The following is a 21,817-nucleotide window of genomic DNA, read 5'->3' as shown; positions in this document are numbered from 1 at the left end:
ACTGACTTCCATAGTGGCTTAACCAGTTTGCATTCCCACCAACAGTGGGTTAGTGTCCCTTTTTCCCCACATCCTCTCCAGCATCTGTTGTTGGTCGATTTCTGAATGTGAGCCATTCTCACCGGGGTGAGATGGAACCTCATTGTGGTTTTATTTATTTATTTGAGAGGTAGAGTTACAGAAACAGTGAGAGGGAGAGACTGAGAAAGGTCTTCCATCTGCTGGTTCACTCCCCAGATGGCCACAATGGCTGGAGCTGTGCCAATCCAAAGCCAGGAGCCAGGTGCCTCTTCCTGGTCTCCCATGTGGGTGCAGGAGCTTAAGGACTTGGGCCATCTTCAACCACTTTCCCAGGCCATGGCAGAGAGCTGGATTGGAAGTGGAGCAGCCAGGACTTGAACTGGCGCCCATATGGAATGCCGGCACTGCAGGTGGAGGATTAACCTACTGTACCACAGCGCCGGCCCCTCGTTTGTATTTTGATTGGAATTGCATGGAATCTGTAAATTGTTTTCAGTAGCATGGACATTTTTATGATGTGAATTCTTCCAATCCACGAGCATGGACGATTTTTCCATTGTTTTGGGTCTTCTATTCCTTTAATGTTTTATAATTTTCATCGTACAGATCTTTGACTTGGTTAAATTTATTCCAAGATATTTAATTTTCTTTGTAGCTATTGTAAATGGGATTGATCTTAGACATCCTTTTTCAGGCATGGCATTTCTGTGTAAACAAAGGATATTGATTTTTATGTGTCAATTTTATATCCTGCCACTGTACCAAACTCCTTTATGAGTTCTAGTAGTCTCTGAGTGGAGTCTTTTGGTTCCCCTATATGTAGGGTCATATCATCTGAAACAACAACAAAACAACAAAAAGAAGAATGTCATCTGCAAATAGGGGTAATTTGACCTCCTCCTTTCCAAATCACTTTAATTTCTTTTTCTTGCTAATGGCTCTGGCTAAAATTTCCAGGAATGTGTTGAATAGCAATGGTGCGAGTGGGCATGCCTTGTTCTGGGTCTTAGTGGAAATGCTTCCAACTTTTCCTCATTCAATAAGATGCTGGCTGTGGGTTTGTCATTAGTTGCCTTCATTGTGTTGAGGAATGTTCCTTCTATATCCAGTTTGCTTAAGGTTTTCATCATGAAATGATGTAATATTTTATCAAATGCTTTCTCTGCATGTATTGAAATAATCACACAGTTTTGTTCTTCAGCTTGTTAATGTGATATATCACATTTATTGATTTGTGAATGTTGAACCATCACTGAATACCAGGGATAAATCCCACTTGGTCCAAGTGAATGATCTTTGTAATGTGTTGTTGGATTCAATTAGCTGATATTTTGTTGAGGATTTTTGCATCTGTGTTCATCAGGAATATTGCTCTATAGTTTTCTTTGTGTGTTATTTCTTTTTCTAATTTTGGAATCAAGGTGATGCTGCCTACATAGAAGTTTGGGATGATTCTCTCCCTTTCAGTTGTTTTGAATAGCTTGAGAAGAATTGGAATTAGTTCTTCTTTAACTGTCTGGTAGAATTCAGCAATTAAGCTGCAAATTAGTACCATCAATGTTGATTTTCTGTCTAGTTGGTCTGTCATTGGTGATAGTGGGTTTTTTGAAGATGACATGGTCGTCCCTTTTCATGAATGATTAATGTTCCGTTGTATAAATGCTGTATTTTTTTATGCATTCATCAGCTGATAGATATTTAGCTTGTTTCCCTTTCTCAGGTATTGTGAACAGAACTGCAATAAACTTGGGAATGCTGATAATCTTTCTTCAACAGAGTGAATTCCTTTCCCTTGGCTGTCTACTCACAGTGTGGTTGCTGGGTCACATGGTAGTTCTGTTTAATTTTTTGAGGAGCCTCCACACTGCTTTCCACATTGATGGTACTAATTTGCACTCCCAACAGCGGGTTGGCAGGGCTTCCCTTTCCTCTACACTCTTGCCAGCACTTGTTAGCATTTGTCTTTTTAATAGTAGCTGATCAAACTGGAAAGATGTGATGTCTCATTGTGGTTTTGATTTTCATTTCCTGATGATTAGTGGTGTTGAGCCTTTTTTCAGGTCCCGGTTGGCCATTTGAATGTTTTCATCTCTGATTCTGTTAATTTGGGTCTTCTCTCTCTCTCTCTTTCTTTCTTTCTTTCTTCCTTTCTTTCTTTCTTTCTTCCTTCTTTCTTTCTTTCTTTCTTTTTTTCTTTCTTTTGGTTAATTGGGCCAATGGTGTATCAATTTTATTTTTTCAAATAAACAGCTCTTCCTTTCACTGACCTTTTGTATTGTTTTTTTGGTTTCAATTTTGTTTATTCTCTTTTTTTTTTTAAGATTTATTTATTTGAAAGTCAAAGTTACACAGAGAGAGAAAGAGAGGGAGAGAAAGAGAGAGAGAGAAAGAGAGGTCTTCCATCCGATGGTTCACTCCCCAGATGGCCTCAATGGCCAGAGCTAAACTGATCTGAAGCCAGAAGCCAGGTCCTTCTTCTGGGTCTCCCATGTGGGTGCAGGGGCCCAAGAACTTGGGCCATCTACTGCCTTCCCAGACCATAGCAGAGAGCTGGATAGGAAGTGGAGCAGCCAGGACTTGAACTGGTGCCCTTATGGGTTGCTGGCAACAGGCCAGGGTGTTAACCTGTTGCGCCACAGCCTGGCCCCTCAATTTTGTTTATTCTCTAATTTAAATATTTCTTCCCTCCTACTAATTTAGGATTTGGTTTGTTGTTGTTCTAGGTCCTTGAGATGCATTGATAGCTCATTCATTTGGTGCCTTTACAATTTCTTGATGGCATCAACTGCTATAAGCTTCCCTCTTAACACTGCTTTTGCTATATCCCATAAGTTTTGATATATTGTATCAAAATGTTATATGATACAAATGTTGATATGTTGTATATGCTGTATAGCATTCATTTCCAGAATTTTTTTGATTTCTCTTTTGATTTCTTCTGTGACCCAGGAGCATGTTGTTCAGTCTTCATGTGTTTGCATGTGTTCTCCAGATTCTTGAGTATTTAATTTCCGGGTTCATTCCACTGTGGTCAGAAAAGATGCATGGTATGATTTCCATTCTTTTGAATTTGCTGACACTTGCTTTATGGCCTAGAATATGGTCAATCCTAGAGAAAGTTCCATGCACTGATGAAAAGAATGTGTATTCTGCAACTGTGGGGTAAAAGCTCTGTAGATATCAGTAAGGTCCATTTGGTCCACAGTGTAGATTAGCTCTGTTCTTTCTTTGAGAACTATCTACTTAGATCTGTTACCCATGCAATGGTGTCCCACATTGGAGTACCTGGATTTGATTCTTGGCTGTGGTTACTGACTTCAGCTTCCTGCCTGTTCAGACCTTGGAAGGCAGCAGGGATGGCTCTGGTGTTTGGGTTCTTGCCACTCACTTGGGAGACTTGAACTCGTTCCCTGTTCCAGCTTTGTTCCCAGCTTGGGGCTGTTATTGGAGATTAGGGAGTAAACCAGTGGAGCAAAGCTGTGTGTGTGTACGTGTGTGTGTGTGTGTGTGTGGTGGTGGTGGGGGGATTGCTTCTCAGATAAAATAACAATCAATTTATTGTGCATCTTTTAATTGGACTGTGGCTTTTTGGTTCCATTTTGTTTTTGCTATTGAGTTGAGTTCCTTGTATATTTGCAGACTATTTAGAAAATAAAACAACTTTCTAGGAGCCTGAATATGTTGGAATATTACAACAAATGTTAAAGTAACATGTGTCAAAACCAGCATCTTTAAAATTCTTCTAGAACTTCTTTTTGTGTAATTCTCTGCTTTCATAATATTTTTAGTAATTTCTTATTGCTTTCATATTTTATTGTAATGATTTTGCATACCATATCTCCTTTTTAATTCCTGTTTTATTACAAAGATAGAATAAGTGAAATGCTTTAGTCATCCAGTTAGTGTTCAGACTATTTGCAGAGTTTGGAGTTCGAATTATGGTATCTTTATTCAGGTATTGTTTTCATTACAGTGTACTTTTTAGCTTTTAACTAGAAGAGATATGTCTCATTTCTTACCTACTTTTCTCTGTAAGATGAAGAATATGATTTTATTGTTGATAGTTCTTTTGATTTTCTTCCACTAGACAGAAAGCAGAATCAGAGGTAGGCATTCCACAACCCCACTCTCTGTCACTTTTTTATTTTTTTAATGCGAAAAACAGACTCAGGAGCTACTGACTAGATTTCGCTTTGCTTGAAAATGATGTCAGTCAATTTCTGGTAAACTGTGCTTTGAAGGAAATCTCTAACTGAATTATGATTAAACGTAGACACATCTAACTCTCTGCCTCATTTTTTTGTTGTTTTAAGGAAAGTTCCGAAAGTCCTCTCTCTGGTAGGGTTCAAGTGCAGGAAACAAGAGCCTGCCTCTCAAGCTCTACCCAACTTTGTGATTTATGGAGGTTTTTTTCCCATCACAGATCTATTCAGAGCTTGTCTTTCTCCAGCTCCCCTAAAGGCCTTCTTTCCAGTAGCTGATTCCAGAGTGCTCAGCCAAGCCAAAAAAAGCAACAGAGAAGGTGGAGAACAAACAGAAGCTCAGACAGAGCCTGCTCCTGAGCGCCCATCGCACTCCGGGCCCTGGCCTGGGGCGAGGCCTGAGTAATGTTGCCTTTCCTGATACTGACGTCATCTGCCTCTCAGCTGTGCCTGCTACACTTAGAATTTCTGGCACTCATCTTTGTCTGTGATTCTTTTCTTTTTACTCCACTGAAGAAAAATAATACATGGTTAAGTACAGTAAAAATCATCCTTTCAAAAGTAGAGTTCTGTGCTTTTTGCAAATGCATACAGTTATGTAGCCACCACCACCATCGATACACAGTAATTCTGTTACACACCTCAAACCGCTCCGTAGTCTCTGGATTGAACTGTTTCCACTCCCCTGGCAAAGATCTAAGTTCTATCTCTATACTCTCCAGAATGTCATATAAATGTTACATAATGCATGTCGCTTTTGAGGCTAGCTTTTTCACTCAGCATACTGCACTTGACTTTCAATCTGGTGTTGCATGTATCAGTTTATACATTTTTATTGCTGAGTAGTATTCTGTTATATAGATATATCACAATTTGTCCTTTTACCATTTGGAAGATTTTTTTTTTAGTTTTTAGCTATTGTGTATTAGCCATAAACATTTGCTTAGATGTTAGTGGGTGAACCTAAGATTTAGTTTCACTTGGGTCAGTGTTTAGTGTCGATATGCTAAGTATGTTTGACGTCATAAGAAATTGCCACACTGTTTTCCAAATTGTCAGGACCATTTTGCATAACTGCCAGCAACATGTGAGAATTTCAGTTTCCCTACATCTGACCCATGGCATTGTCAGTTTTCTTAATTGTAACCATTTTTCTAGAACTGTAGTGGTATTTTGTTATATTTTTCATTAAGTACTTAATGGTTAATGATGTTGAGCATCTTTTCATGTGCCTGTGTATTTGCTATCTGTGTATATTCCTGGTAGGATTGCTATTTAAATATTTTCCCCACTTAAAAATGTTTTTTTCTTGCTAAGTTATTAGAGTTCTGTATATATTGTGGATACAAGTCCTTATCAGATATGTAATTTGGAAATATTGTTTCCCAGTTTGTGGCTTGCTTTTTTCATTCTCATAACAGTCTCTTTTGAAAAGAAAAATTTAGGGGGGCTGGTATTGTGTTGTAACTGAATAAGCTACCGCCTGCAATGCCAGCGTCCCATATGGGTACTGGTTTGAGTCCCAGCTTTTCTGCTTCTGATCCAGATCCCTGCTAATGCACCTGGGAAAGCAGGTCCTTAGGCCCCTGCATCCATGTCGGAGACCCAGATGGGGCTCCTGGCTTCTGGCTTTGGTCTGGCCCAGCCCTGGTCGTTATGGCCTTTTGGGGAGTGAACCAGCAAACTGGAAGATCCCTCTCTCTTTCTGTCACTCTGCCTTTCAAATAAATAAAATAAATCTAAAATATTTTTTTTATTTGAAAGGCAAAGTGATAAAGAGGGGGAGAGAGACCTTCCAAATTTCCTGGTTTACTCCCCAGTGGCTACAACAGCTGGAACTGAGCCAGGTCAAAACCAGGAGCTAGGAACTCTATCTTGGTCTCCTTTATGGGTGGCAGAGACTCAAGTACTTGAGACATCATCTTCTGCTTCTGAGATACATTTTCAGGAAGGTGGATCAGAAGCAGAGTAGCCAACATTCTAATATGGGCAGTGGGTCACAAGCAGAGGCTTAACCACTGCACTACAATTTGTGTTACAATTTTTAAATTTGATAAAGCCCAATTATCTGAGAAATCTTTGCCTAACACAAGGTCATACTGATTTTTTGTTATGTTTTCTTCTAGATATTATTTTATAGTTATATATATAACCATTTTGGATTAGTTTTTGTATGTAGTGTGAAGTATGAATCAAGGTTCTTTTATATGTGTTTTATAAGATAGTCATTTGTTCCATTACCTTTTGTTGAATATATGGTCCTTTTTCCATTGAATTGCCTGATTTCTAGTACTATTCTTTTGCAGTTTTTTGTAGTCACCATTTTGTAAGTGTGAGGATTAGGGAGGTTGAGTAACTTGAATGCATTCCAAAGGTATGTATAGTGCCTGTTTCTATATGCCAGGCATTCTGCTCTAGAAAAACTTGGTGATTTCCTCTCATAGATCTGCTGATGTTACCCAGCTAGCAAGTATTGCAAACCTGATGGGCTGGACTTGAAGCCCAAGTTCTCACCCGTTAATGTGTTCCCCTTAAGTAAACAACTGAACAAGTGTAACGTAGCCTAGTAAATCATACATGTGTTCATTGTCACTTTAGATTCTCAGCTATATATAGAGGACAGAAATCACTTGTTTTATTTATATTTGTGCCCATATATCCGTGCCAGGTCCATAATAAGCATTCAAAAGTAAGAATATTACCCTATATTTTTCATGCTTACTTTGTATAAATGCTCCATGCTTCATATAGTTCTGTGTGGCAGATTCTGTGACTATTCCATTTCACAGAGAAGCTAAGATGCATTCCCTGCGTTACCCAGCCATTTTGTCTTCTCATTCTTCATTCTATACCTCAGAACTGATTAGTGAATGATGAATAGATGAATGAGTAAATTTCATTTTCATGTTCCTTCGTAATTACGTCACCACATTGATTACAAACCCTTTTTTAAAATAAAAGAAAAAAATAAAATGAAAGTTAGAGTTAGGGTGCAGGGAGAGAGACAGAAAGGTTCTCCATCCCCTGGTTCACTCCCCAAATGGCCACAACAGCCAAGGCTGGATCAACCGAAGCCAGGAGCCAGGAGACTTCTCCTGGTAGCCCACATGGATGCAGGCACCCAACCACTTGAACCATATTTCACTGCTTTCCTGGGCACACCAGCAGGGAGCTGAAGTGGAAGGGGAGTAGCTTGGACTTGAACCTGTGCCCTCATGGGATGCTGGTACTGCAGATGGTGGCTCAGTCTGCTGCACCACAGCGCCAAGCCCTGATTAAAAGCTCTTAAGCTAAGATCCTATTGTATAGCATAAACCATTTTACTATATAGTCTGTGTGACCAGACCAGGGTCTGCACAGTCTCTGGACATGGTGCAGCTCAGACTGTAAGGTTGATAGAGTTGGCTTCTGAAGAGTTTGGTCTAGCTACCTCTCTCCAGCACCTGAACCCACGACTCCTTCATTTTTGGACCAACTTTGCCTGTTTCTTAGAAGTATATGTTACTAGCTGGCGCCGCGGCTCACTAGGCTAATCCTCCGCCTTGCGGCGTCGGCACACCGGGTTCTAGTCCTGGTCGGGGCGCCAGATTCTGTCCCGGTTGCCCCTCTTCCAGGCCAGCTCTCTGCTGTGGCCTGGGAGTGCAGTGGAGGATGGCCCAAGTGCCTGGGCCCTGCTCCCCATGGGAGACTAGGATAAGCACCTGGTTCCTGCCATCGGATCAGCGCGGTGCACCGGCCGTGGCGGCCATTGGAGGGTGAACTAACAGCAAAAGGAAGACCTTTCTCTCTGTCTCTCTCTCACTGTTCACTCTGCCTGTCAAAAATACAAAAAAAAAAAAAAAGTATATGTTACTTCCTAGCTCCAGACTGCTGCTCCCTGGAATAATTTGATTCTCGTGGGACCCTTTTGGTTCCAGCCTTCTCCTGAAGTAAAGGCTTCAGCTTTGCCATCACATGGTGGCTGTCTCATTTGGAGAGAAAGAAAGACATGGTTTGTGTTATCAATTAGTCGCTCTTGATGTAACATCTTCCAGGCTTGTTTGTAGAGTTCTGTATCTGAGATCTCATCAGAATAACTTGTACTTTTGAGAAGGTTGTAGGGAGACCAGCTAGCCCCTTAATTTTATCATAATTCATGACCAGAGAGAACTACTCCGAAATACAGCAAAACTAGTGTTTCTGATGGTGCCACTAGCAAGCCATAGTTCACTTTTCATAAGCTCAGTTTTCTCATCTAAGTATATAAAATGTAGGGTCTGAACTAGAGTTGTATATTCTAATTCTACCACCAACCTTCTGTGATTCAGCCTGGAAGTCCAGTGGGAGATGTGTCATGTGGTCAGTAGGTGTGAGGCTATTTTTAGGGAGAATTAGCAATTTGAAGGAACCTTTTCCAAATGTGGAAAATACATAACATGTGTTCTCCTTCTAGTTGTAATGGGAATCCTCCATCCATGCTTAGGTTTTTTTTTTTGTTTTGTTTTGTTTTTTTTTTTTTTTTTTTTAAGATAAAAGAGCAGGGAGGAAAGGGAGAAAATGATGGAAATATATAGGTAGCTTAAAGTGTCAGAGATACCGGTAAAGAAGAAAACTGTTCCTAATCATTTAAGAAAACTTCTTTTAAAAAAATAACACTGAACAAAAGGATAAGTGGGGAACGTGTACTTAAAACCCTCATACGTATATTCCTGGCTATCTTACCAGAATTCTGATCTCAGCATTTGCGGACTCCTATCCATTAATAAAGCAAATCGTATCCCTGTCAAGGGCTTTGAGTTCCAAAGATATCACAGCAATATCAGGGAGCCTTTTTTTTTTTCTAATTGTTGGGAAAACTTCTAAAACTACTGGCAGATGGAATGTTTCACATCCTAGCCAGACTTCTATGACTTAAAGTTCTTCTATTTTTAAAAGTATGTGCACCAACCAACCAACATGTAACCTTAGAATAGAGATGACATAAATGATAGCTATCTGGGGAGGCAACAGGTAGGTAGTTAATATTTGTTGAATACCTTATATCTGGTGACCATCTTTTTTTTTTTTTTAAGATTTATTTATTTATTTGAAAGGCAGAGTTAGAAAGAAACAGACAGATAAGAGATCTCCATCCTCTGATTCACTTCCCAAATGTGACTACACCAGCCAGGGCCAGGCCAGGCCAAATCCAGGAGCTTAAAAGTCTGTCTCCCATATGGGTGACAGGGGCTCAAGTATTTGGGCCATCTTCTGCTGCTTTCCCAGGCATTAGCATGGAGCTAGATTGGAAGTGGAGCAGCCAGGAGTTAGCCAGTGCTCATATGAGATGCTGGCGTTGCATTCAGCAGTTTAACCTGGTGGCCACAGTGCTGGCTCCCTGATGGCCATCTTTTGCTGTGTCATTTTGTTAAGTCATCATTCGTTTCACTTGATAATAAATTGAGGCTCAGAGAAGTGATATAACTTGGTCACACAGCTACCATAGTTCAGAAGCAGAGTTGAGGTTCTGATCTTGTTCTTCTTGTCAGGATCCTGTTAGTCATGGGAGAGTTTATGGGGTAAGAGATGAAAGTGACTTCTTGTTCTGAACCGTTCGAGTCTCTTTGCTTACCTCCTACATGATTAGTGGTTTATTTTTCTTTTCTGATCTCCCTTGGCAGGCAGGGTGAGAATCAACTGTTGAGCCTGTCCTGACTGTATACTGAAGGAAGTAACTGCTTAGTGCATAGCCAAACTCTATACAAATTTCCATTTTGAGAGAATGTATAATCTAGCTAGGAGGATGTATTTAATCCTAAACAAGTATTTGCTGGGTGCCCTGCACATATCACACAATGTTTCAGGCAGTGGGGATAGAGTGGCCATGGAAACTGATTGGAATCTTTGCCCCCCTGGATACTGATTTGCACCCTGAAGCCCTGGGGCTGTGTCCATCACTTGGTTTCATCTTTCTAGGCCTGGTACTGCATCCTGGACTTAATCCCCTTGTCCCTCCCCAAGTGGGAAGCATCCCTCTCCACACTGTGCTGCTTGGAGGTGGAGGAAGGTTGACATGACCAGCTCCTTGTTCTGCCTTCTGCAGTGCTTCTTCACCAAGACCAGGCACAATGGTCTCCAGCTCCTGTAGACAGGTGCATGAATAGTTGTCCAAATCGGTGTCAGCAGAAGGTCTTACTAGCCACTCTCTTGCTCTGCCCTCCAAAAAATCTTTTATTGTTGCTAAGAGTTGACGTTCGTGACAGTTGAACAGACTGTACCAATAGTCTCTGTTTTTCTGTTCTATAATTGATTTTATGTATTTTTCATCAGTATAAGAACAGATTTCATGTGGTTCATAGATATACTTCTAAGAATATAATGGTACTCCCCTCCCTGTGTTTTGTTTTTACTGTGGTTCTCTGAGTACTTATGTGGCAACATTCTCCCTGTGTGTATTGTGCTGTTAATTCCCCTTTGTTGGGTCTGAATGTCTGTGTCCCCCCAAGCTCCTTTGTTGAAATCCCAGCCCCTTGGGTGATGGTAGTAGGAGATGGTGCTTTGGGAGGTGATTGGCTCGTGGGGCTGGAGCCCTCGTGAGTGGGATTAGTGTCCTCGTGAAAGGGATCCCAGAGAGCTCCCTCTGCCCTTCCTCGATGAGAGGGCTCGGTGCAAAGTCCCTGTCCATGAACAAAGAAGAGGATCCTCCCCAGACACCTCAGCTGCCTTAATCTTAGACTCCCCAGACTATAGAACTGTATGAAATACATTTCGGTTGTTTATAAGCCCGCTGGGTTAGGGAATTTTGCTTTGGCAACCAGACACACTAAGACCCTTGTTAGTATAGTGCCCTGCCTTTGGTTACCAGTGAGTATCAGGGCTGCCAAGGAAGGTGGTGGAGGGGGAATGAGTATTCACTGATTGCCTGCTGTGTTCCAGATGTGGGGCCGATCCTTTAGGCATGGGATTTCACTTAATCTCAGACAAGCCTGGATACATGGTAGTTTACTTATGTCATTTAGTACAGAACTGGAATCTCAGAGAGATTACTTAATTTCCTTAGGATTTCAGAGTTAGTAGTCTATTTAGGGTTTGAACCATCCCTAACAAGAGGCCATTTTTGTTGCTGTCACACTGACTATAGTAGCATGTGGGGTCTAGGTTCATCTGAAAAACTAAGCCTGGAATAAATTCCAGGGTATTTCTTGTCATTTTTTTAAAAGATTTATTTTATTTATTTGAAAGAGAGAGTGATATAGTGTGAGAAACAGAGAGAGAGAGAGAGAGAGAGAGAAAAGAGAGATCTTCCATTCACTGGTTCTTTCCCAAATGCCCTCAAGGGTTGGAGCTGGGTCAGGCAGAAGCCAGGAGCCAGGAACTTGATCCGGGTCTCCCACATGGTTGGCAGAGGCCCAAGCACTTGGGCCATCTTCTGCTGCCTTCCCAGGCACATTAGCAGGGAGCTGGGTTAGAGCAGAGCAGCTGGGACCAGTGCTCTGATATGGGATGCTGGCGTTCCAAGAGGCACTTAAACCACTGCGCCACAGTGCCAGTTCCTCCTTTGTCACCTTGTATCCTGTACTTCCCCTGACCATCAAAGGCTGGGTGGACAGGAAGAAGAGGACGTTGTGATACTTTAGATTGTTGTGGGAGGGGGACGTAGAGAAGGAGTGGGCGAAAGAAAGCAGTGGCAGCCGTGCTGCTGTCCTGGAGGGGCAGGGTGGGGTTGGGAGGCAAAGGGCAATTGAGGATACAGTGGAACTTCCCAGAATTTTTAGCTTTGGTTGGGCAGGTTTCAGGAAGACGTCTCCTGGGGCCCAGCCCAACTACCAGGGAAGTCATAGGCTGGAGGCACCAGAAATTTCCAGGAGAGTCTGTCAAACTCCAAAAAGACCAAGTGGAAAAAAGCTGCCAGGTGAAGGAAGGATGAAGCCCAGTGAACGCCGGCGTGTCGGGACTGGCTCCCAGCGGCCCTTTGTTGAGTGGGCTCCTAAGGGATGGTCAGCTCGCCAATTACTGTGGTGCTCCAAAGTGCCCGTCCCTGTGCAAGAGACCCTGTGGAGTTAGAACAGGGACTCGGGAAATCTGCAGCCTCCTCCAGAGGACAGAATAAGGCCAACTGACGGCAATATCAGATGGAGCAGGGCCCATCAGGGATACAGCCATTGCCGTGGTGAAAGACTGACCTGTGTTTTATTAGGAAGCTTTGTGATCCTGAACAAGTTACGGCTCTGGGACTCAGTTTCCTTGTCTGTAAAGTAGGCAGCTTGCAGGAGTAGTGACCTTACAGGAATATTGCAGTGGCAGGAAACGTATGCAACGTGCCCGACACATACCAGACTTGACTAAGTGGTCCCCATTTGATTATTAAGGGCTGTGGGGTTCAGATAGGACGAGGAGGAACCTGGAGGTTGGAGGAAAGTTAGTTAGGATTGACCAGGGTCTTAGGGAAGGGGTAATAATTTATAAGTGTGTGCAGTCCAGAGCCAGTACCAGCTCTCTCTTCCTTCACAGTGGGAGCAGGAGCTGGTCTGGGGTTGGACTGTTAAAGCCCAGAAGAAAACAGAACAGATTTCACTTAAGCAGCAAGTTGATGAGTCAAGTAGGCAGAAGATGAGGGCCAAACTCAGGGCACGAACATCCAAAAGCAGAGCACAGCCCAGGCACCCAGCTGACTGGGGGCCCAGAGGGGTCCGGGGATGCGGTCTCCCAGAAAAGCAGGGCGGGCCAGGCCGGGCCATGCCTGTCACCTCTGGCGGCTCCTCCAGTTTACCTTCAGCACAGTGATTGGGGCAGGAGTCTGTGAATCCCAGGTGGGTTTAAGATCCCTGCAAAGAACAAACAGAATAATCACTGTCCCGGAAGATGATCCTTCATGGTGACAGGTGTGATGGGAAGTGTGGGAGACTGGAGACCAGCTGTCCAGTGCGCAAGGCTCAGATGCTGAGCTATTCCCCACAGACCAGCCAGCTCTGGGACTCTCCCAGGGTCTGCGTGTTCACTCACTAGCTGCAGTGTTTTCCATTCTTATTTTAAATAACTTTTATCTTGAATCTTGACTGCTTACTTTTAAAAATGCCAAAAATACAAAAATCACCAGATAGAAGAAGTCATCTGCCCACTCACAGGTAACTGCGGTTAATATTCTTGGTGTGTTCCTTCTAGACTCCTGTCTGTTCTGCTTCAGATTGGTGTGCTCATGTCTGCTTAATCAGATGGGATTAGACAGTGCTTAATAGTGTGTGAGGTTTTTCTCACTAAAGATGTCATTAGCTGTTTTCATTTGGTATTATTTTTAAGGACGCCTATTAATCCCATTGCAAGAACTTGTATAATTCCCTGCTGTGGGACCTTGGACCCTTTATCTAATGAATTTGCTATTTATGAGTTTTGGGGTTAACACTTGGTAGAGTGTTCCTCCTAAGAGCCTACTGTCCTCCCTCTCTGATGGTGGTTTTCTGCTTTGTAGCATTGCTGGGAGCCTGGTGTATTCCTACATCACGTTCACGGAGGAGCAGCTGAGCAAGCAGTCGGAGGCAAACAGCAAGCTGGACACGAAGGGGAAGGGAGCCGTGTGACCAGAGGATCACTGCAGCTACGTAGGCCCGAGATTGGGCCAGCAAACACTGGCAGTTCCTACGCAGAAACGGAGGTGTCTTGATCATGGAGAAAATACCATTCCTTTGCACTTGTACAATCTGAAGATTGATTGCTGCCTTTTAAATTTTTATGAGAGAAACTTATAATTGACTCTATTTTAAATATGTCGTTTGAATTAATTTATATTAGATGGGAAAATATCCTGGGCTTTTTAATTTATTTTTCTTCTATGCCGACAATGAAACATCAGTGTTTTGCAAATATTTTATTTCCTAGTTTGATATCCAGGTGTCCCTGAGAGCTGCATATTTTCATGTGCTCCAGCTGGAGCCTTGTCATTCAACTTGTCACTGAGACTGGAGACACAGCCTTTCTTCTTCAGGAAGTGCAGCCAAATTTTTGGAATTTCTCTTCTTTGAGTTTTATTTCCTATGGTTACGTTGTCTTCATGATATCATCACTGTGGCTGCCAAAGAACACAGCTTTGGCACTGAAAAAAATAGGTGGGGCTCTGAAGGGTATTGCTTTCCATGGGCTTCCCTGAAAACTCAGGGCAGGAGCAGAGTACATTCCTGGAAAGTATGTTGTTCCCTCTGTGTTGTGTGGATTGGGATTATGAAGGGATAGAAGTGGGTCTTTCACTCGATTTTGATTGACCAAACTCGCTAATCCAACTAAAATGTGTCACGTTTGTGCTGGGCATTGTGCTAAGTGCCAGGGATACAGGGACGTCTTGGGAGGTGGCTGTGACTGCTGCCATGGTGACTGCCGGGAGGATGAAGAACTTGGCTCTGTCAGTCCATCCAGGAGACCCTGTGACTAGAAGCGGGTTGTTTCAGCTCTCAGAAACTGCAGACATGTACCTGGGCCCGGAAGCACCTGCCCCAGCTCGTCTGCAGCAGCGGGCCTCCCCATCCCAGGAGTGAGGGGAGTGCAGGTGAGGAGCTGCATTTTGTAAACCAGTGCAGCCCACCACTGACCCCCTTCTCGGAGAGAATGGGGGACAGGCAAGGTGGCCGCCATCGGTTTCCGCACGCCACCGTCCGTCTGGGTTCCATGACTGTTGTTCTGCCCCTTTACGGTTTAGCATGGCGATGTCCCATGTTTCTGAGCCTAGGGTTTGAGGAGGAAGGCTGTTAGGGTTGCATTGTCCAGGCCTGGCCTTTCTGTGGCCACGTGAGTGTTTCAGCTGCCCTCTCTCCCCTCCTCCTCAGCGAGGAGCGCACCTCTCTCCTTTGGACACGCCCGCCTGCAGCCCACGCCCCTGGACTCACTTCATGAGCTTGTCAGCTTCTCTTCAGACCAGCTCTGTGTTCTGGGAAGGCAGCCTGAGTTGCCTCTTTGGAGGCAGGGGTTGTGAATCATACACGGTCTGTGACTTGGGGCCGAGTGTCTTTGCCCAGGCCCCTTGTGCAGTCGGTATGTCCGAGGCTGGGTACCTGCACGCCGGTGTGCAGGCTAGCTTCTGTTTTATTGGTTTAGGAATCCAGTGGGCTCAGCTGACCTGAACAGTTGGTACTTTGGTATCTCAGAAAGAAACCAAAAGGATTTTTTTTTTTCCTATTTCAAAAGTTATATTGAGGTCATTCCTGTCTCCCTGGTTTTGGTTTGTCGCTGTGAAAGCCTGGCCAGTGGTGCTTTGTTCCTAGTGTGAGCCCTGCAGCCAACTCTGAAGTGCCAAGTTCCATGTGAGAGCCATAGGCCCACTTTTTTTTTTTTTTTTTTTAAGCATCATCTGACTTGAGAATAGGATAGAATCTTGTGTCATGGATCCTATTGCCCATCTTTTACCTGCAAGAAAACAAGCCTCAGAGAAAACTGACTTATTAAAAACCAAAATCCATGTGCTTGCCCTTGAACCAGGCTGCCATTTGATTAACTGCCCTTCCCCTCTTAGGGGGTCAGGAAACTTTGCAAATCCGAGTGAGTGACAGACAGGTCAACCTCTGTCTTGGAGAGTTCATCTGACTTCCAGGCCGACCTCAGCTGATCGGCATTTCTGGCTGTGAGTGTTGCCTGCCACGGCCTGGTTTTTGCCGAGGTGCGTTGAAAGTGCCTGGTGAGAGCTAATTTTAGCCATCTGGATCCTTCTGTCACATATGTGAAGCAAAGAATTTTGACACTGGCAGTAATTTTTGTTGCGGAATTTCTTACTGTTTAAGAGGTGTTGGCCTAGAACCCGACCAGGGGCTGAACTGCTTGTTAGGGGTCAGGTTCCCTTGAAGACCTGCCACGGCTCCAGGTTTACTTGGGAAAATCCCGAGAAATACAACTTCACTAAATGTAGGTAACAGGCTTCTATACCTCAGGCACCTTGCTGGGCTGCCCCTGCTGGCTGAACCAAGCTGTGCAGCAACGTGGAGCTTCTTCCCTGTCCGTGCTCTGATTCCTGGACGCCTCCTTCAGCTGCCACCAACATCCCGAGATCAGAGAATGTGGCCTGGGTAAGACGGAGATAAAACAGGCTGGCCACTGGTTTTGGAGTTGATGTTTTCGATTATGTGCAGGCCTGTGTAATATACTGGAGAGGTACCGGGTATTCTGATACCCCCCAGAATGTCTACATTTTTCCCCAAGTTTGGTATCTTACCTGGCAAAAATTCTTTGACCTATTAACTCTCTGTTGGGGGAAAAGAAGCAGGTTAAATCCTTGCCCATGAGACGAGCTGTGGTGGGAATTCTGAAAGCCAGATTCTGTGACTACCGACTCCTCTCCCTTGAATTAGTGAAAGTGAAGTCCTCCTTGGCCAAAATGCTTTTGGCAATGCTGGAAGGGTTAGAATGACCCTAGTTGGCCAGACTACAAATAGCCAGCAATGTCTCGTGAGTTGCCATTGCCCCATGTGGCTGTTACTCTGAGTCAGTCATTCAGAGGGTTCCACCTGCAGCACACCTGCTTGTTTTCGGCAGGCCTGTTGTTTCGGGCACCTGTGGACGGTTGCAGTCGGGGAAGCTGAGGCACGATGCTCATGGAAAGAACGGCAGTTTCACATGGGATCGGTTTGGCATAGTACCGAGGGCTTTGGGCCTGCCTCTGCTTTCCTTGTTACGGCCTCATTCGGCGGGCAAAGACTTAACAAGCAGCTGTCGGATGCATGCCAGGCATTTTGCTATGCTTGGGGGAAACAGCTGAGTTGGCATCATGCTTATGCTCGAGGAGCGGCTAATTCTCTAGCCAGGGCTGGTGGCCCGAGCCCCGCTGGGGAGAACGGAGTCAGAGGCAGGGTGCGCTGTAAGCCAGAGCTGCCTGCAGCATCCTTGGAGTCGCTGCTTCTCGGGCGAGCGCAGGTCTTCAGTCTGAGGACTCTGTGACTCACAGTTTAGATGGCTCTGACATGAGCGAGGCGGCTCTTAAGATTCTGAGAAGTGCCTGAGTCCCTCCTCCTAGGCAGCTCACATCCTGACTTCCCAGTAACCCTATGATACTGCTTCCTCCAGGGAACAAGTCCGTAATGTGTCGTTCCCTCCCTGAGGAGGAAATATGGAGAACAAATGAGATAACTTAGCACAATGCCTAGTACGTAGTAGACACTCAGCAGGTGTGGCTACCGTCACTATTTCATGGTGAGGCTCCAGGCAAAACAAGGTTCTCCATTTCTTTTCCTGAAAGGCTGAGCCCGGGCCATGTGTGTCATTTCCTAAAGGAAATGGCCTGGACACGCTGCCTCCAGAGCGCTTGAAGGTAACAGTCGGCCTTCTCTTTTGTTTTTTCAATACCTTTCCAGGCATAATTGTGGCTGTTTTGTGATGCCGGTGATTGACTGTACCTGTTTTTAAAGAAAGAATGAAATTGCTTTCACGCTGTGATGGTAGATTTCAAGTGAGGAAAACTGTTTTCTGGAAAGTACTTAGGTTTCCGAATGGGAGCTCGGTTGGCTTTCCCCGTGTGTCCTCTTTGGTAGCTCCTGTACAGCCAGCCACACAGCCCTTTGCCCGCTCTGAATTAACTGCCCTTGACTTGTGCTGCCTGTTCCAGGCTGGCCTCAGCTGTCAGGGATGTGAGCTCTGGTGTTCCACCTGTCTCTAGGACTTACTGTTTGGGTGCCACGTTGTGGTAAAAGGAGATATTCTACAGTGTTTTGTTTTTTAAGCTTTATTTTGAAGATAACTTTTTAAAGAGAAATCTACTGGTTAGATTTATTGTCTCACAAAAATATTTTTAGAGATTATTTGTTCACAAATGTTTTCTTTCTCATGCAGATGATCAACTGATTTTTGTCTACAAATGGTAGTCTCTCTCAATATTTTTTCAATATAGATTCTATTTACCAAATGACCATTTTAGTGTTTTTAAAAGGTACTGAGGATTGAGATATGTAAATTGGGTGACATAAACATGAAATTATGTGCCTAAATATTTTTGTAACAGTGTTAAATAAATACTTTTTCCTGAAAACACGTATTAAGATTCCTTCCTGTGTGCACACGCAGACTACTCAGGAGCCAGCAGTCGGCCCGTGTATGAGGATGGCACTCTGGTACTCGATGGAGACCCAGGAAGAGAGAGAAGTTGCTTTCCATGTGAAGGTTTTGCACAAGTAGTACATGCTTGTGGTGAACTGGAAGGAAAGAATACTAAGCTTTCTGCTTTCAGCATGTATCATCTGCATATTCAGGCCTTAGTCTCCGAATGATTTTACACTAGGCAATAACCCAGAGTAAAATATGCTCATCACGGAGAGGCATTTGGTGTAGGCGGACTCAGAGAGGCAAGTCAGAGAAGCACATTAAGACATGAATTTTTTCTCAATAAAATGTACTGCCTTAGCCATTGTGTGCCTTCAGTGGTGTTAAGTATATCCACATGTGCAAATGATCTCCAGAAATTTCTCATCTTGCAGGACAGAAACTCCATACCATTAAAAAAAAACTCGTTTTCCCTCCCTTAAGTCCCTTGAAACCACCAGTCTTCCCGTTTCCGTGACTTGGACTATCCCAGGTCCCTCCTACCAGTGGAGTCACATGGTGCTGTCAGATGGACTTGCTCGGCTCACCATCATGTCCTTTAGGTTCATCTGTGTGGCCTGTGTTGCGTGTCAGTTTCCTTTCCATTTACGGCTGAGTGATAATTGCATTGTACATAGACGCCACATGGTGGTTTTCATTCAGCTACTGATAGATACTCGGGTTGCTCGGCTCTTGTGAATAACGCTGCTGTCACCATGGGTGTACGGATCTCTTTGAGATCCTGCTTTCCGTTCTGTTTGGAATGTGACCAGAAGTGAGATTTCAGGTAGTGGCTGTACCTCTAACTCTGAGGAGCCACTGCGTGGTTTCCCATTGTAACTGAGCCATTCTCGCCAGCTCTGCTCCCAACTTCTCTGCACCCTCACCAACGCTTGTTTTCAGTTTTTTAGACAGTAGCTGTGCGAATGAGTGAGAGGTGTTAGAACCCCATTATAGTTTTGATTTGTATTTCCCTAATGACAAGGTTATGTGGAACATCTTTTCATATGTGTTGGACATACATGTATTTTTTTTTGAGAAATATCTATTCAACTCCTTTGCCCATTTTTTTTTATATGATTGGTTTTTGTTGAATTGTAGGAGTTTTTTTTTTTTTTAAAGATTTATTTATTTTTTTATTTGAAAGAGTTACAGAGAGAGGTAGAGACAGAGAGAGAGGTCTGCCATCCGCTGGTTCACTCCCCAGTTGGCTGCAATGGCTGGAGCTGAGCCAATCCGAAGTCAGGAGCCAGGAGCTTCCTCCGGGTCTCCCATGCAGGTGCAGGGGCCCAAGCACTTGGGCCATCTGCTGCTTTCCCAGGCCATAGCAGAGCGCTATATTGGAAGAGGAGCAGCTGGGACTCGAACTGGCGCCCGTATGGGATGCCGGCACTGCAAGCAGAGAAGTCTTCCATCTGCTGGTTCACTCCCCATATGGCCTTAATGGCTGGAGCTGGGCCAATCTGAAGCCAGGAGCCAACAGCTTGTTCTGGGTCTCCCACATGGGTGTAGGGGCCCGAGCACTTGGGACCTCTTCCACTGCTTTCCGAGGCCATCAGCAGGTAGATGGAACAGAAGTGAAGCAGCTGGAACACAAATCTGCACCCGTATGGGATGCTGGTACTGCAGGCTGAGGCTTAACCTACTGTGCCACAGAGCTGGCTCAAACTGGGCTAATTTTTGTATACAAAGAGACTTCAAAAATTCATTGAAAACTGGAATTTAAAAAAAAAAAAAAGAGTTTGTTTTGTTGCAAACCTTGGAGTCCATGCATGGTTCTTTCCTAATAGTACTTGCCATGAACTTTTTGAAGTTCTCGCATACAGAAAGCTGAATGGAAAACAGAGCAGCTGGGACTTGAACTGGCTCCTAAATGGGATGCTGGTGTTGCATGCGGCAGCTTAACCCGCTGTGCCACAACGCCAGCCTCGGTGCGTGTTCTCACTGGTGTATCTCGCGTGGCTTCCTTGCAGCAGAGGGTTGGTTGTCTGCTTTGGGAACAAGGTGTCTGTCACTAAAAGGAGCAGAACGTGGATCTGTTGCCTTTGCTGCCTCATAGCAGGTTGGCAGCTACCGGGTGCCCCCAGTTCTTGTTCCCTACAGTTCTCGTGACTTGGCGACATTCTCTCCATTTGTCCATCCATCAGGCCACAAGCATGTTTCACAGATTAAGCTGAAGGGGGTACAATTGCCCAGCATAGTGATAGAACCACATATAAACCTCTGACTCCAAACGCCTTGGCATTTCATGGGTAATGCAAGGTTCTTGTTTCTCCTAGTCTGTCTCTAACACGCCTGGTGGCACGTTCATTACCTGTGCATGCTTGTCAGATGCCATTCTTCATTCAAAATTCACGAACCGTGGATTGAGCGCTTAAGCATTCATTGAGTTGGAGGCTGGTTCAATCTGCGTGGCAGCCAGCCATGCCTTTCCTGCCGTGCTGCTGACGCCCTCTTGTGGCAGCAGCTGGTATTGAGAGAGAAACGCTGGGAAACCGTCCGCTTTGCTAAGAAGGAAAAGCTGATGACTTAAGGGCGGACGGTGTGCTTTCACCAGGTTTGCCCTGAAATGTGCTTTTGCGTGTTTGGCACTTACAGCCCTTTACTGACGCATAAATGATGGCTTAAGCAAGACTAAGGGATTTGTGTCCCTCAGCTGAGAAATTTAAAACCTGCACTTTTCATCCAAACACCCTTTTCTTTCCAAAGAATACACTCCCAGCGACATCCCACGTGTTACAAGGTGGCAGTAGAGGGGTTTTGCAGGAGTGCCTTGTGTCTGCGTACCCTCGAGGGATTGAGTTATTTATTTTGAGTATTTTTGAGGACAGTGATAGGATCATCAAAGTGTACTGAGAGACGTGTAAGAATGTATGGGAGGAGAGATCCTGAAGAGATAGGAAAAGAGCAGGTTGCTGCTGAAGCAGTGTGTGGCCAAGGAGGAATGTCCGGGGGACTGATCGCCCAGCTCCTGAGTTCACGCCGCTCACCCTGAGGCCGCGGGCGGGGCTGAGGTGTGCAGGTGCCCTGACCTACCCAGCAGTTCCCACTGCAGACCCGACTCCAGCTCCCGCCGCTCGGCCTCTGAGTGGGTCGGAGCAGCCACTGAGTGGTCTCACGCTGCTCTGCAGTCACTGAAGCAAAAATGGAAACGAAGGTGGTGGACAATAAATACCAGTTTCTAAAAAGGGGAGGGGGCGGAATGTTTCGTTCTACCTGGGAATGCTGGGAGAGTCTTCGTGGAGAAACGCCTTTTGCACTGATTCTTGGAGGACAGCTGGGACTCCCCTGAGAACATCCTGGCGGGGACCACCGTCCGTATTCCCTGCCTCTAATAAACTTCTCCCCGTCTGGCCGCATAGCGCATGCCCACGTCGCTGCACGTTCCCTGAGCAGCCCCTCTGCAATGGTGCCTGTCCTCACCTCGTTCCCCATTCCTCTCCTACGGTGCTTTGTCTATAGCACGCGTCTCAGATCACACTGAAGCTTTGTGAAGGCAGAGATGTTGGGGTTTTGATCAATGCAGTATCCTTTTTTTTTTTTTTAAGATTTATTTATTTACTTGAAAGAGTTACACAGAGAGAGGAGAGGCA

The 21,817-nt window shown here is 44.7% G+C and overlaps 1 protein-coding gene across 3 annotated transcripts in view; it reads left to right on the top strand.

Annotated features, from left to right (window-relative positions):
* Nucleotides 1–18,496, top strand: part of SLC35D1 (solute carrier family 35 member D1) — a 51,758-nt gene extending 33,262 nt beyond the window's left edge. For all 3 annotated transcript variants that reach the window (XM_062191510.1, XM_062191508.1, XM_062191511.1), the window contains one exon: nucleotides 13,648–18,496. In XM_062191510.1, the coding sequence (XP_062047494.1) occupies nucleotides 13,648–13,839 (192 nt within the window). In that variant the 3' untranslated portion in view covers nucleotides 13,840–18,496. The remainder of the gene's footprint in view (nucleotides 1–13,647) is intronic.
* Nucleotides 18,497–21,817: the final 3,321 nt, after the last annotated feature.

Source organism: Lepus europaeus, chromosome 5 (assembly GCF_033115175.1).
Source record: "Lepus europaeus isolate LE1 chromosome 5, mLepTim1.pri, whole genome shotgun sequence".
Classification (NCBI taxonomy): domain Eukaryota; kingdom Metazoa; phylum Chordata; class Mammalia; order Lagomorpha; family Leporidae; genus Lepus; species Lepus europaeus.
The sequence above is the reverse complement of the archived record's forward strand: the minus strand, read 5'-3'. Positions and strand labels throughout refer to the sequence as shown.